We start from the raw sequence: 15,804 nt of genomic DNA, 5'->3' as shown, positions 1-15,804 counted from the left end.
GGGCATCTTTCCCTTGCTTCAGATTCGCAGATTCAAATTCTCGCTTCTTTTGTTTAAACTTTTGCTCGATCTTGACGGCATACTGGTATGTCGTGCCAAGTGAGGAGATGTCCAGGAATTCCATCTCATTCTAGATGTACCTGTGCAGGCAGTCGCATTACTTGAGAACCAAATGCTTCTTAGAATCCTTGATACCCAACTTAGTGTGAAGGGTATGAAAAACATTCGTAAATTCTGGCACGTCATGGTCCCTTCCCTGTTACAGCGTTGTGCACTTTATGTATATATCCTCATAGCTTCTGATAGGGTAGTACTACTCCTTGATCGTATCCCGGAACAAGTTCCAAGTGGGTGCAGGTGAAAACAATGAATTCGTACTTTCATCCTTCTGCTCACACTAGGTTTCCCACCAATCCTTGACATCAGGGGCTGCTTTGAGAAGTGAAAAAGTGATATTTTCCCGACTGGAAAAATCATGAATGGAAAAATATCCTTCTAGCATATTTAACCATTTATCTACGGTGTCTGCATCTATCTAACCCTCAGATATGGGAATTTCAAAGTTAACTTGTACGTTAAAGGGTGTGGCATTTACAAAATAGCTGCCGGAAGTAGATGTGTCACCCTTGGGTAGCCGCTGAAGGATCTGGTCAAAGTTGTCCATCGTCGCGTTCCTTTGTCACTCAAGGGCTTCTTCAAGCAAGATTTTGATAGGATCTCATGCTCCCTCATCTTTCTTTTCATCTGCCATGGGAGGCTGTCAAGATTTGCGAGGTTGGTCTTGCAAAGGTTCGACCAGTTCAAGCCCTAACTCCTTATATCCCGACCTTGTTGGGGACATGCAAAGAAAAATAGAGAAAGAGCAGACCGCTCTGATACCACTGATCCGGATTTAAATGGGAACGAAAAAAATTATAGATATAACTATAAATACAAACATGCAGTAGAAATAACACTTCACTTCATTAATATCAAATATTGAAATATGCTTACAAACAGAATGGAAATAAGACTAGCTCGGGCGATGGTAGCTTATCTTTGAGAAGAGATGTGGTGGCTACATTCCTTTGAATTGTGTTACAATGAGGCTCAAAGGCCTATTTATTGTTGAGAAATAATGGAAAACCCTAAACATCCAAAAACCTAACCCTAGGAGTTGAAGCGTGAAACTATGGGCCTCATTTGGGTAAATTGGTACATCAACTTCCCACGGTTGTAACTTTGGCATACGATCTCCATTTGACGATCACAATACCTCGTTAGAAAGATCTATCCGAGGACTGCAACTTTTAAGTGAGAAATGTAAGTGGATGGCCCCTGTTGCTCCCAGTTTTCCCAAAAAACGTCTTCTAGGGCCTCAAAACGGCTCCGAAAGTTCAGGACCTGAAAAACTGCCAAAAATAATAAATTGTGCTACAAATAAGGAAACTGAAAAACTGAAAGAAACAATAGTGGGGGTCTAAGTGGAATAGGCGGGTGGCCACCAATATCCACCTGGATCAAGATGTTTGAACTCTTTCCAAATTGGCAGTAACGTTTATTATCATTCCTATTAATCCAATTTGTGATATTTTGTACCAAGTTGCCTTATTTATGCAAAGGTCATTCTTGGTACCACCATTCTTTCCTCCAAAGGTGTTAGGCCCCTATACTACTAGTGTAACCCCTTATTGTTATTAGTACAACCCACTTATTATATTGATGTACCCATGTAGTGCCCATATCGTTACTATTGTGCCACATAGAAGCCCACTATTGTTATTATTGTGCCCTTACATTATTATTGTTATGTCGGCTCGGATTATGTTATGACCCCTTAGACTCCTATATATAGAAAGGAGGTCTTTTCATTTGTATCATCCAAGAATTGTTCATTTGTGTAATTTAAAGGAGGTTTCCCCCTTGAAGAGGCTGAATTCTAAGGCGTTGATCTATCTTTTCTATCTTTTTGTGAGTTGGTTGGATTCTAGGGTTTCGCTACTCCAAATAGGTCATCGTGGAATTTTCGCTATAAATTTTTTTCTGCGACGTTTCAGAAGCTAAAAGCAAAACCCATTTTAGAAGCAATCGCGTTGAATCTCGGGTCCTAATTTCAAAGCTTTTCGCACTATAACTGCGAAGATATGATTTGTGGAAGTTGGTCTTTTTGCAGACTCCTGAATTACATTCCAAACAGGTGACCTGGGGAAAATCGTTATAACTTTCTCTCTGAGCATTGGATTGAAATTTCGTAAGAAGGTATAGAAAGAGGACGGACTGTAGTTTCTTTTATATATTTTTCAGAGCCAAAGGTCGAAACAGTGACACATGGCATGTCGTACAAGTTCACTCTACTGAACTAGTCTATAATCAAGTCATCTTGGGAGATTGTGCATAACCTTCCTTGGAGAATCCAATTTGGATCAGACTGGTGGGATTGGAAAGAGGACGCAGAGGGCTACTACAGGTCACAATTTCAGAACTTAAAGATCCAAAAGTACAGAGTTACAGTCGTTTCAAGATCAAGCTCCTAAAATCAAGAAAAAGGAAGATGAGGAAGTTTGATGGCAAGGATCCGGTAAATTGGATACTTCAGATGGAGCAATATTTTGATCTACATGGTGTACCACTATTACAAAAGGTATGTATTACATCTTCATATTTAGAACCGAATCAATTTTTATGGTATGAAGGGCTTTGTTCTCGTAAACAACTTGTTACATGGTCAATTTTCACAGAGGAAATGATAGCACATTATGAGGATACAAAGAGCAACACCTTCTTTAGAGCAACACCACAACAATTGGAAAGATTAAAAGGGCTTTGTGACATAGTGGAAAGAAAAATTATGAAACCATGAAGCATACCCCTCACAACTATAAAGATGGAAGTTTTGTTTCTCCACAACCTACAAGGGTTAACACCACAACAATTGGAAGAAAAAAGAGAAAAAGGGCTTTGTTACAATTGTGATAGAAAATGCACTAAAGGTCATAAGTGTGCTGAGAAGAAATTATTTTACATAGAATATGAATAGGAGGAAGAAAATGATCAAGAAACAACAAAAGAAGAGGATATACGCCAGGGCCCCACCCCAGAGAAAGAAGAAATGAATCAAACATATCTTGTAAAGCATTGGCAAGAATTACCACTCCTCAAACTCTCAAGATAGAAGGACATATCAAGAAGAAAAAGGTGCAAGAAGTGAAAGATCACATTGAGAAAGAAGAAATGGATCCAACCATATCTTGTAATTCATTGGTCGAAATTACCACTCCTCAAACTATCAATATAGAAGGACATATCAAGAAGAAAAATGTTCAAGAAGTGAAAGATCACATCAAGCATAAAGAAATGAATCCGACCATATCTTGTAAAGGATTGGAAGAAATTACCACTCATCAAACTCTAGAGATAGAAGGACATATCAAGAAGAAAAAGGTTCAAGCAGAGAAATATCACATCGAGCATCAACAACAAGTTCTCAAACTTTTAAAGGATAACGCCACTTCGGTGCAAAATCAAACGAAACAACAGGTAGATCAACATCGTAGTGAAAAATGTTTTGATGTAGGTGATTGGGTATTTTTACTGCTACATCTCAAGCAAGCTATTTATGAGAAGGAAATGTTGGCAATACTACATGCACTTAAAAAATGGCGACCTTACCGAATGGGAAGACTCTTCAAGGATGAGGACGTGGAAGCATTGTTCTGTGCTATTTATATTATCCAACCAGATTGGATAAACGAAGCAAGGGATGAATGGAAGAAGGACGAGGAAGTATGGCCACTTATTCAAAAGTTGCAAAAGATCCCAATTCAAACAATATTGCCAGAAATTGAAGAGGAAGGAAAAATCATATTGGAACCTGGAGCAGTCACAGAAACAAGAACCCGATAGTTACGAAATCGATCAATTTCAGAGTATCTCATCAAGTGGAAGAACTTACCCGCTAAAGATTCCACATGGGAGGACAAGAATTTTATTTTTGAAGGAGAGGGGCATGTTAGGCCCCTATACTACTAGTGTAACCCCTTATTGTTATTAGTACAACCCACTTATTATATTGATGTACCCATGTAGTGCCCATATCGTTACTATTGTGCCACATAGAAGCCCACTATTCTTATTATTGTGCCCTTATATTATTATTGTTATGTCGGCTCTGATTATGTTATGATCCCTTAGACTCCTATATATAGAAAGGAGGTCTTTTCATTTGTATCATCCAATAATTGTTCATTTGTGTAATGTAAAGGAGGTTGCCCCCTCGAAGAGGCTGAATTCTAAGGCGTTGATCTATATTTTCTATCTTTTTGTGAGATGGTTTCATAAAAAAAGGTGTCACTTTTGCAACAGTAATCAATGTCGGCTTTCGTTGAATATGCAGAGGCGATGCAAATGTAGGCAACATTCCATTGAGAATTACAACATTACAAGATTTTCAAATTTCCTCATTGATTTTCATGGATTTGACTTCTATTGTAGCAATAAGATTGCCTAAAGTCGTTAAGTGAGTGTGTCAATGTCTCGCATGTATTTTCATAAGTAGGTGTGTCTTGGATTGATTACAAATATGTCTCAATGGTTTTAATTGATTATATATGTTTTATATGTTCTACATTTAGCACAACACCTCGTGCTCGCATTGTAGATTTTAATTTATGCAATTGGATATATTGTTGATTGGGTGTAACAACCTTGGTTAAAAATCCATGTAAAAAATATAACACCATGGTCATGGGACATGTATTCCAAGTTGAATGGTGGGAAAAACATCCTAGTGGGTGTTTATTTGGTTATTATGGCTAAAGGAAATTGGCAAAGGCAATGGAAAAAGGCTTTGGAAAGGAAAGAGGCATTATTCGACATTTATTTATGAAAATAATGGAAATTAGGATGAAAGGAAGGTGAAAGGTCACAAGTTGCATGTGAGGAGGAAAATGAAGGAAAATATTGGAAAATGAAGAAAATAGAGGCCTCATTGATAAAAAGGATTCTAAGGATCAGTTGGTAGCCTTATGTCAGTTTTAGCTTAGGGCTCTCTATTCTTTCTCTCTCTCATACTCTTAGACACTTAGAATTTTCTTGGAGCACTCTTGGAAGAGTGTGGCATACTTATATTTTTGGAGAAAGAAGGCAAAGGAAGAGTAGGAAAGCGCAAGAGGACAACGGGATCAAGAACTATAGTTGGATTTATTTTGTAGGTATCAATTTGCATGTATGGTTTCCTTGATATTTTTGGCATGCATAGCACATGAATGTGGTTTCTTAGTTATGAGTTGTCAATGGCATGGAGGATTGCCTAGATTGACAGTGGATTTTCCTAGCCTTTCCATTTCCTGGATAGCCATGATGTTGTGGGTTTTACTTTTGTTCTGATTGGTGCTCATGTATTTATGGTTGTGAGTTGAGTTATTAGTTCCTGGAGCCTTGGTTGGACAAACACTCTGGAAGCCTTGTAACAGCTTGGGTTGAGTTACTAATCCTGGAAGCCTTGGTTGGACAAACGCTTTGGAAGCCCTGTATCATCTTGGGTTGAGTTACTAGTCCTTGAAGCCTTGGTTGGACAAACACTCTAGAAGCCCTTGGTGGGTTGAGTTACTAGTCCTAGAAGCCTTGGTTGGAAAAAATATCTGGAAGCCCCGCGGTAGTTGTGGGTTGAGTTACTAGTCCTGGAAGCCTTGGTTAGACAAACACTCTGGAAGCCCAGCAGAAGCTATGGGTTGATTTACTAGCCCTGGAAGCTAGGTTGGAACAAACACTCTAAAGTCCTCGACAACTTGGGTAGAGACCAATCTAGTGATGATTAGTGGTGTCTGACTGTGAGGTGGAATCATTGGTTGAGGGTTGAGGTGGTTGGCTTCTGGAAACCGTGGTTTGGTTGTGCTTGATGTGTTTCACGAGATCCCACATTCATGCTTAGAATATGGCATGGGAGTGATTAGTTGAAAGAAATATTTGGCTCAGCCTAGTCTATGGTCAGGTGGTTCGTGAAAGTCCTAGACCTAGTTACATTTTGCATATGTCAATAAAAGCTCTTTCTCCTTGGTATTTTGTGGGTAAATATACTTATGTATATGTGTCTTATATGGCCGTTCTATCCTTTATATTTTTGTTGGTTATATGTTGGTTATGAGTGAGTTTTATGGCAGTGATCATGTATGGCTCTCATCATGTTTTGATTTGTAAATGAATGAAAAATGAATACGTGACTTGATAGATGATAATGCAGCTGATGTGAGAAGGAATCAATCCTTCTTGACAATTCTCAGATAAGTATGAGACCCCTTTGCTCAGATTTGTTGCTGAAACCTATAGATTTCATATTTGCAATATGTTTGATGAAAATCTTGTCATGGTTAAGCTTGTTTAGGTCAAGTCCTTAATCAACTTTTGTGTTAGAGGATTTTTCTTGGTGCCATTTATTGTCTTGGAAAGTCTCATCAAGTTCTGGGCATTGGTTTAGAAACTAGCCCTGAAAAACTAGCTTAAATCTCGCAATCTCTGGCACAGAACTCACTAAAAAACATTGCAGTCTCTCTCTTGTAGGCATTGTGGGAGCGAATGGAGGGTCCCATTCTCATAAATTCCCATGTCATGGGAGAAAATGGGGGTTTAATTCATTTAAAAGCTAGCTTGACTCAATGATTGGGCACTTAGAGTGGTGGATTAGTTCTTGGGGGTCCTATAGCACCTGAGCGAGGTCTGTAAATTGTTGGTTCATCGGTTCCACTTCCTTAACTACACTTAGGGAGTTGAATCACATCATTTTAACTATGCATCACACATTTACCCCAGTGGATTGGTAAGCTTGGGTAAGTGTAGGAGGAGGGCATTACATTGGGTTTGTTGGAAAAAGCATTAGAGACCAGTTTGCTATTGTGTTTGCTCAATGACTAAGAACGTGAATCTTGTTCTAATAGTTTGCAATGTTTGGGAAACTTGACAAATCTTCTCTTTCTTGGTGTTATATTATTGGTTGAGTGATACTCAAGCAAAGAGAAATATGTAATAGAATTGGATTCTTTATGAACAAGATGCTTAGAAGAAATAGTTAACACAACATTGAAATTGTTTTCCTTTGACATTGATTCAAGCATAATTTGCATACTACCAATATGGTTGATATCATCAAAACTGTAGAGTCTCCAAACTGTCTTCAAAATATCATCCACTTTCACCTTTATCGCCACCATTTCACTCACATGTCGTAACTCCATGACCATATAACCTTTCATTAGCCTCCATTTTCATGATTACATGGGGTTACCTTTGTGTTTTCCAAAAGCTAATGATTTCTAGTATTATAAGTGAATTAAATGGTTAAAACTTAGAAAAATGACATATACTTGCTAATACTTAAAAGTGGCTTGAGTTTCATGACATGTGTAGGTCATTTGGAAGCTTCCAAGGCACGCTTATGTCACCTCCAATGCTCAAATTCGAATTCCCTTCAAGATATGGAAGGAGATTTGGATAAAGGTAAAAGAGGATATGTGTCTCATCATTACCTATTTGAGTTGTAACTCTATGATATTTTCTAGGGATCTAGGGAGAGAATAATGGACCTCCATTAATGAGGTAGCTTCTTATGTTTTTGTATAAATAGGAGAGCCTTCTCCTTTCAAAGGCATGTGTAAAGTTGGGGAAATGCTCATGTTTTGAATATAGAATTTGGATTTGGCACCATGCTCATGAGTGATGTTCACCTTGATTTGGTTATGCTTGCATTTGGAGCCTCTCAACTTGCCATCTCTCATGCTTTTGGATTGGCCACCTACAATGTGTGAGATTTATTGTTTTTCATAGATTAAGATTTATTACTTTCATAGATTAAGATTTATTTCTTTCATATCTTTTCCTGTGTGAGAGGTTAAGAGTGATTGTCTTTATTTTCTTTCTACCTAGAAGTTAAGAGCATTTGTTTTTATTTGCTTTCATATCTTTTCCTGTGTGAGAGGTTAAGAGTGATTGTTTTTATTTGCTTTCTACCTAGAAGTTAAGAGCATTTGTTTTTATTTGCTTTCATATCTTTTCCTGTGTGAGAGGTTAAGAATGATTGTTTTTTCTTTCATTTCTGAAAGAGTGGTGTGCTTTTCAGTTCCTGCAAGATTGAAAGATTAAGATTTCAATTCCGCGCGTTGTACTATAATTGTACTATAATTTCTTTTGAATTGAGTGTTGAATTAGAATAGGTGAATTTGGTTTTCATTATTTGGTTTCATAGTTAGATTGATCTAAATTGAAAGTTAATTTCTAGCATATATAGTGCACGCATGCTTCGCAAGTTTTACGAAACCCCCGGGTTGACAATTAAATGATAGGTAATTACTTTGCCTCAAAAAAACATTTATTTGCATAAGTACATGATAATGCATATGTGATATGGACAATGGAATACACATGAGGTATATCACTTTGGATGAAGTGTTTGATGGATATAATTTGAAAGCAATATCTTTGATTTCTGCATTCCAAATGTATATGTTAACATTGAGTAGTTCACATATCCATTGGATTGTAAAAGCATTTCCTTCTATATGTCCATTTGCATATGGCATTGATAAGTTAATAATATAACCTTGCATTGCTCTTGTTCAATGATTTAAGCATCAAGGTGTTGTTGCAAACATTTAATAGTTATAATGTCATTGTGAATAAAATAGTTGTAAAAAGTTTGTGCTAATATTTTTCTCAGAGGAACCATGTCAAACCATGGTGCAAGTGCACAAATAGATTCAAACAACGAGTCACGACAATCATTGACAATATGACCATAGATCAAGAACCCTTGTTGCATTAGGATTTATTCAATTGACAACATGTCATATTGTCTGGAGGAACACTGGCATGGAGAATTCAATGGAGCAATTGATCTAGGAATTGAAGTTGTGATGTCTATTGTACGGTGCAACAAGAGTGGTTCAAAATGGCCACACACAGGATTTTGGTTGTGCAATAAAATATTATACTAATAACCATCAATGTGTTGATTGAACCAAAGATAAGGTTTCCCATTTGTGAATAGCCAAACATTGACTAGAACTAACAACCAATTAGAGAACCATTTGATGCAAAAAGCATCTCCCCATAACATAATTATAGAAGAAGCACAAAGAGAAGATGGTATAGACAATATTTACTAGTATGTATGAACATAATTAACATGGTGCAAGGTTTTCAATATACTCAAGAGTCGTATCAGTATGCAATGATTGCAAAATGGCATCATGTCGACAACTCAAGCAATGGCGAAAGTGATTAACAATTCCTTCTCAGATTTCAACTGAGGTATAATGGAAGTGAAGAAGAACAACAAAAGAATAAAATAGACAATCCCCTAGATAGTATGAGAAATGTTGTAGTCTATATAAGTTGAATCTAGATAACTTGTGATCGATTTCTTGCAAATTTGACTCATTTAGTGCAAAAGAATTTTTCATTGCCATGTGGTCCAATGGGAAAATATGGCAAAGTGTCAAATGCAAGATTGTTTTACAATGGAAAAAGCATGGAATACGCTAAATAGTCAATTACTAACTACCATTGGATAACATTATGAAATTTGTCATACAAGTATCAGTCTCCTTTCTTTTATATTCTTATTTACCACTTAGCCAAACATGAGTTCCTGGCCCTGGGACAAAGAAAATGAAGAACAAGCTATAAGGCAATTTGAAGATGACATTGTTTACATGTCATTAGAGAGAACCAAAATACAATAATACGGTTAAGCAGAGAAAACTGATAACATGCAAGTATTTTATATTAATCACATAGCAATTAATGCACTAGCAAGCACAGCTCAAATAAAATCTAAGCAAAGGACAAGTTTGCACAAGTGTCTAATTCGGATTCAAAAGGGTTTCAAGCATTGAGGAAGATGTATATATTTTTGCCATGCTTTGAATAATATGATAATATGTTAGAAGAAAATAAAATAACAATTTCCTATTATAAAAATATGTAAAGAATATATAAATACAAATAGACTTTAAATTCATTTTAAGTGAAATATGTAAAAAAAATGATACTTTAAATCGCAAAGAATTATGTTAAATATTAAAATTAAAAGAAATATGTTAATTATTAATATTTTTAATTAATTTACAAATCAATACAATATAAGTTATTTAAAACAAATATCTTATTGAAATCAATATTTATATAAGATTTAGCCCACAGGAGTGCGGCGTGTTGGCCAACGAACATACTGCTAAGGAATTCGTGTTGGTATGCAGGTCACAGGTTCAAACCTCGTCTTACCCGTTCGTTGTGCTTAGGGGCGGTTTGGTTAAACCTGGAGGTTATAGAGGCAGTCAACAGGAATCAACCCCATGTAGCGCGAGTACATGCACCACCGTGTTACCAAATCCTCTAGTGTGTGTGTGTATATATATAATTTCAATTAACACTATTTTGTGTTATTGTTGTTGTTTGTGTTTTTTTTAATATATATATATATATATATTAAAAGAAAACACAAACAACAGCAATAAAATAAAATAGTGTTAATTGAAATTTTTTGTCTTATTCTTTTCTTGATATTTCAATACATAATATCATGTTAGAATTATTGATATAAATGTAAAGGAAGTACACATTTTGTTTAAAAAAAAAAAATGTATTTTGAAATTATTAAAAAGTTTCAAACTCAAAATGACCTAATAAAACCTTTAAAATTACGTTTAGAAAAAATTGTTATCCATATAGATTTATAAATGAATGGAGATAAAACAAGGCCACATAGCTAGCGTTACCTTCTGCATAATTTACATATAGTTAAATTACACTAAAAACCATTTAAAGGCATACAACTTTATATTAATAAAAAATATAATTAAAATAGCAAAATAATTCATGAACAAATAGAGTTCTTTTGATTTATGCCTAGGTAGAGATAATGCAGCTAAATCTAAGTAAAAAAATTGTCTCCATCTAATAATAACAAAGATGGCCCACAAGAATGTGAATTTTAGTCTAGACATCGTCCAAATAGGATAACGGTAAGTCACGGCTTGATTTATTTTTGTTTAGTCAATTCCCAAATTTCAAATACATTTAATATATGTTTTAAAATTTTCAACCTTTTTTATTTAGGAGACAATAAATGGGAACTAAAATGATTAGTAATATTTTTTTTTCCCGAGAAGAAAAATCATAATTTCATTATAGGTGAAATTACATGTTGTAGATGCCCATGGGCATATGCTGTACTGTGACCGAAGTCCACTGTCGAAGTTCAGAAGTAATTACAATAAGACCCCGAGGGGTGTACTGTGCTATTGTTCAAACCCAAAAGAAATCAAAATGTCACCCAGAGGTGATGACTGTTTGTAAAAACTATTATTTACATCGATTTAGCAACCTGTATAATGAACAAAAATTTATAAACAAAAATTTCTGTAAAATTAGGGGTTGTTCCCCCTCTGAAGTTCCCTGTCTATGTATGGCCTGTGGAAGTACTGATAAGTTCTTGCTGGTGTGTGTTCTATAATCAGCCATTCTCCTAGAGGACGATTCGTCGCTTCTTTCGAAAGCTTGTCCGCACTTTCATTTCGCTCCCTGTAGATGTGAGAGCAAGAAATCTGATCAAAATATGTTTAAAAAAAAACAATTTCATCCATAATAGATCTCAGTGTGTAAGCATTGCAAGTGGCAGTGTTGTTAAACCAGTCAATCACATTCTTTGAGTCCCCATAGATTTGTAAATTTTTGCACTGTTGAAGTATAGCAAAGTATATCAGGTGTTGGAGAGATATCAGTTCAACATGATTATTTGTTCCATGGCCTAAACCCATACTAATCTGGAAGGAATGTGATTCGGTGAGATGGAATAGGATGCCACCCCCACAGCCTTGTGCTTGAGCAGCCCCATCAAAATAGGCCCAAGGTATTGACTTGTCAATCTGCTCCTGTGTTATAATCCTAGGTCTATTGGTATTTTCCTCTGCAGGTAATTCCTCATAAGCTGAGCAAATTTTCGGTGGGACCAGATTCCAGATTACCGGCTTGTCTTGAAAAATTATGAGATTACGCTTCAGCCAGATATGCCATGAGACCAGAAGGGGCAAATTTCTTGTCTTTGGTTCGGATGCTTCTCCCCACCAAGTGTCCCAAGCGATCGGTAAATCGGCTCCATGCCAGCTCTTGTTCATATTTAGAGTTGTAAGAACTTGCGTCCATATTGATATTGTAATGGGACAAGTGAGGAAGAGATGCTGTGTCGTTTCCTCCTCCTGATGGCAGAGTACACACCAGGTAGGACCAGTGAAAGCCCTCTTTCTAAGATAAGTTCCAGTGGGAATTTTGTTTTCAAGAATGCTCCACATCAGTAGTCTTGTGCGCAGGGGAGCTTTCAATTTCCAAAGGAGCTTCCACCAGCTTTTTATGCTTTCCAGTTTTGAATCAGCTACAATGATGTCATAGCCCTATTTAGAGGAGTATTGGCCCTTTTTTGAGTGCCCCCAAATAAGTTCATCATCTTCATTATTTAGTCTGACATGAGATTTTGTAAGGGCTTGAAGGAAATTTTGCCATGTCCTGTCCCATTCAATGGGTATGTTCCAGTTCTCCCCAGAGTGCCAGGCTTGAGAAAGAAAAGTAGAGTTTTGTTGATCGTCGAGATGTTCAATATATCTGATGCCTCTGTTGTTTAAAAAATTGATTAGCTCAGGTGGGAGTTGATATGAGTTCCCACTTCCGGTCCAGGGATCTATCCCAATATGAACTGAAGCTCCATTTCCTATTTTCCATATGAGTCCATCCTTTATAATGGGCATAGTATTTAGGATGGCCCTCCATATGACAGAGATGCCTTTCCTACTCCAGGAGGGTCATCTTATCCAATCAATGATAGATATGGGCCAAATGTATTTATGGGTGATTACCTCCGACCAGAGGCTTTTGTGCTTTAATAACAGCCAGCCCTATTTTGCCACCAAAGCTTGTGCAAAAGTAGGGAGTTGCTTTAGTCCCCAGCCTCCCCATTTTTTGGGAGTGGCGATTCTGTCCACTTAACCCAGGCAAAGGGTTTCCCCTCCTTTCTTCCCTTCCAAAGGAATTGGCAGCAAGCTTGTTGTATTTTGTGTAGAATCCCCCTTGGGATCCAAGCCAAAGACATCCAAAAGACTGGAGTGGCTTCCAAAACTGATTTGATAAGAATCAATCTTCCTGCCCTTGATAGGAACCGGTGACACCATATATTGATTCTTTTTTCCACCTTGGTGATAAGCCAGTTCCAGTCTGCTATTTTGTATCCATCAGGCTTGAGTCTAAAGCCTAGATACTTCAGTCCATCCTTTAAATCATTGACTTGAAAAGGAAATTTTTGAAGTGAGAGCTGAATTTCCTGCTGGGAGCATTCCGAGAATGAGATGGTAGACTTTCCCCTATTGATTTCCATCCCAGTGGCATTGCTGAAAAGATTTAGAACCTCATTCATGGTTGTGGTATCCTGAACACCTCCACTTAGGAAAATGAGAATGTCGTCCACAAAGAGGAGATGAGTCAGATTGAAATTTTCAGTGATCTTTAATCCCCTGAGCCTCCCCATTCTCTTTTCAGAATCAATCAATCTACTCAGGCCTTCCATGACCAGGAGAAAGAGTAGAGGGGATAGTGGGCATCCCTGTCTTATGCCCCTATTGACATGAAAGGAGGGAGTGGCAGACCCATTGATGAGAATAGCAAAAGATACTGAAGAGATGCATCCCATGATCTAGTTTGAGAAAGCCAGGGGAAAGCCCAAATGTGTGAGGATCATTCTGAGGTATAACCAACTGACTTTGTCGAAAGCTTTTGATAAATCTATTTTAAGAGTCAGTCCTTTGAGCTTCTTGAGTTTAATTGAATGAAGGGCTTCCTAGGCCGAGCCAATAGCTTCCTGGATATGTCTGTGATGAAGAAATGCAAATTGTTCCTGGGATATGTGATCAGATAAGATGGGCTTGATGCGATTGGCGATGATTTTGGATATGATTTTATATAGACAATTGCAAAGAGAAATAGGTTGAAAGTCATTGAAAGAAGCGGGGGAGTCAGATTTAGGGATCAGAGCTAAATAGGTGAAGTTTAGAGGGGCATAGATACGGCCCAAGATCCTACTTTCTTCAATGACCACAAGTAGATCCTGCCCCAAAATATCAAGAAATGCAGAGTAAAATTCAACAGGCCATCCATCCGGGCCTGGACTTTTGTCTCTCTTAAACCATTTAAGGGTGCCCTCTAGCTCCCCCATAGTGACAAGTTTTAAAAGATCTTCTGAGCCATCTGGATCCACAAATCTAGGGAAATGGCCTGCCAGATTAATGATATCAGGGAGAGTGGTGGCAGAGGGGGCTGTGAACTGATATTTGAAGTGTGATATACCCAGCCTTGCTAACTGGGGGTGGGTGGAAGCCTAGCCTTCCTGTTCCATGGGCAACTGCCAGATGGTGTTTGTAGCTTTCCTACCATTGGCGAAGTTATGAAAAAATTTTGTGTTGCCATCACCAACTTGAAGCCAAATAGCTCTGCTTCTAAGCCTCCATAGTTCTTCTTTTTCCAATAAGATCTTTTCTTTCTGTGATTCCAGATTAACTAGATGAAGTTTTGTATCACTTGAGAGGAAACCAAGCCCCTTTTCATCAGTTAGGGAGGCAATCTGTTCTTCTAAATCCTTCAGGGTCTGCTCATCCCTCTCTTTTTTCCTTTTTGACCAGTCCATAGTAAGTGTTCTGAGCTTGTTTAGGCACCCACAGAAATCAACAGCCTTTCTCTGCTCCCTGAGAGGGGGTTGAGCATGCCAAAAATCCGAGACTAGTTTGATATAGTCTGGGTCTTTTAAGAAGCCAGAGTTGAATTTGAATGGAGCTCGAGGCTTCCTGGAAGGGCCCGAGACTTGAAGAAATATGGGTGAATGGTCTGATAGTCCTCCCGAGCCAACCCATTGCCTGTATAGGGTGAGGGATCGGAGGAGATCTTCATGAATTAGAAATCTATCCAGCCTCCTTCCCAGGGCTGCATCACTGGTTCTCCTATTGTGCCATGTAGGCAATTTCTTGTTCATGGGCACATCAATGAGTCCATGGTTCTCCAGGAGAAAGCCCATCTGATTTGTAATAGGGTCAATTTGAGAGTGATGACCCCAGGATTCCTCGTTCCCAAGAGAAAAATTTAAATCACCTCCTATGATGGTGGAGCCCGTAATAAGAGGGTTGTCCAGAAAGGAGTGCCAAAAATCGAGCCTGTTCTGGTTTGGAGCATATATGTTTATGACTCGAATATGAATCCCCAGGTCTCTCGCAAAAACATCCATGCCTAAGAACCCCTTCCCACCCCAGGAGGAAATAGATTTAATCGATTTGGGGTTGATACCCAAGGCAAGACCCCCTGATCTGCCCACAGCATCCAAACCTTGGAAATACCAGCCCGGGAGGAGGGAGAGAAGGGTTCTGGTTATAAGTTCGGAAGACCCAAGGGTTTCCTGGAGGAGGAGAATGTCACAGTTGGAGTTGATCAATAGACGCTTGAGAGCCAATCTCTTTTTGGGGTTGGCTAGTCCCCTACAGTTGAAGGAAAGCCAGATCATGGGGGAACAGATACAGAGGGCTCGGATGCTCTAAGTGCCCTTTCAATAGTGGATTGTCGACCCTGTGCTACATCAGCCACCGCAGACCTGATGGCTTTTGCAATCTTAGATGGTCGCCCTCTGGAGGGTTTGGAATCAGCAGATAGGGGAGGTATACCCAAACCAAGAAGGGGAGTAATGTGCAGAGATTTGGAACGGAGGTTGTAGGTATGGGACCCCGATGCAGAGGGGGGAGAGGAAGGGAGGGG

At 38.2% G+C, this 15,804-nt stretch overlaps 2 protein-coding genes across 2 annotated transcripts in view; both read right to left on the bottom strand.

The window, feature by feature from the left end:
- The window catches only part of LOC149212339 (putative serine/threonine-protein kinase PBL28), a 69,533-nt gene extending 55,309 nt beyond the window's left edge, over positions 1–14,224 (bottom strand). Inside the window, exon 1 of the mRNA XM_089388642.1 lies at positions 14,092–14,224. Within this exon, the coding sequence (XP_089244768.1) occupies positions 14,092–14,224 (133 nt within the window). The remainder of the gene's footprint in view (positions 1–14,091) is intronic.
- A 162-nt stretch (positions 14,225–14,386) lies between these two features.
- Positions 14,387–15,283, bottom strand: LOC149212338 (uncharacterized). Its single transcript, XM_089388641.1, has one exon. It carries the CDS (start codon positions 15,281–15,283, stop codon positions 14,387–14,389), a length of 897 nt encoding a protein of 298 aa, XP_089244767.1.
- Between the last annotated feature and the right edge of the window lie 521 nt (positions 15,284–15,804).

The sequence above is a fragment of the Pinus tabuliformis genome, chromosome 1_1, assembly GCF_031772625.1.
Source record: "Pinus tabuliformis cultivar Carrire ecotype Pingquan chromosome 1_1, CPIR1, whole genome shotgun sequence".
Lineage (NCBI taxonomy): Eukaryota > Viridiplantae > Streptophyta > Pinopsida > Pinales > Pinaceae > Pinus > Pinus tabuliformis.
This window is presented reverse-complemented; position numbering and strand designations above follow the sequence as displayed.

Coding starts and splice junctions, on each gene's coding strand:
- LOC149212338 (XM_089388641.1), bottom strand. CDS start 15,283: ATGGATGTTTTTGCGAGAGACCTGGGGATTCATATTCGAGTCATAAAC.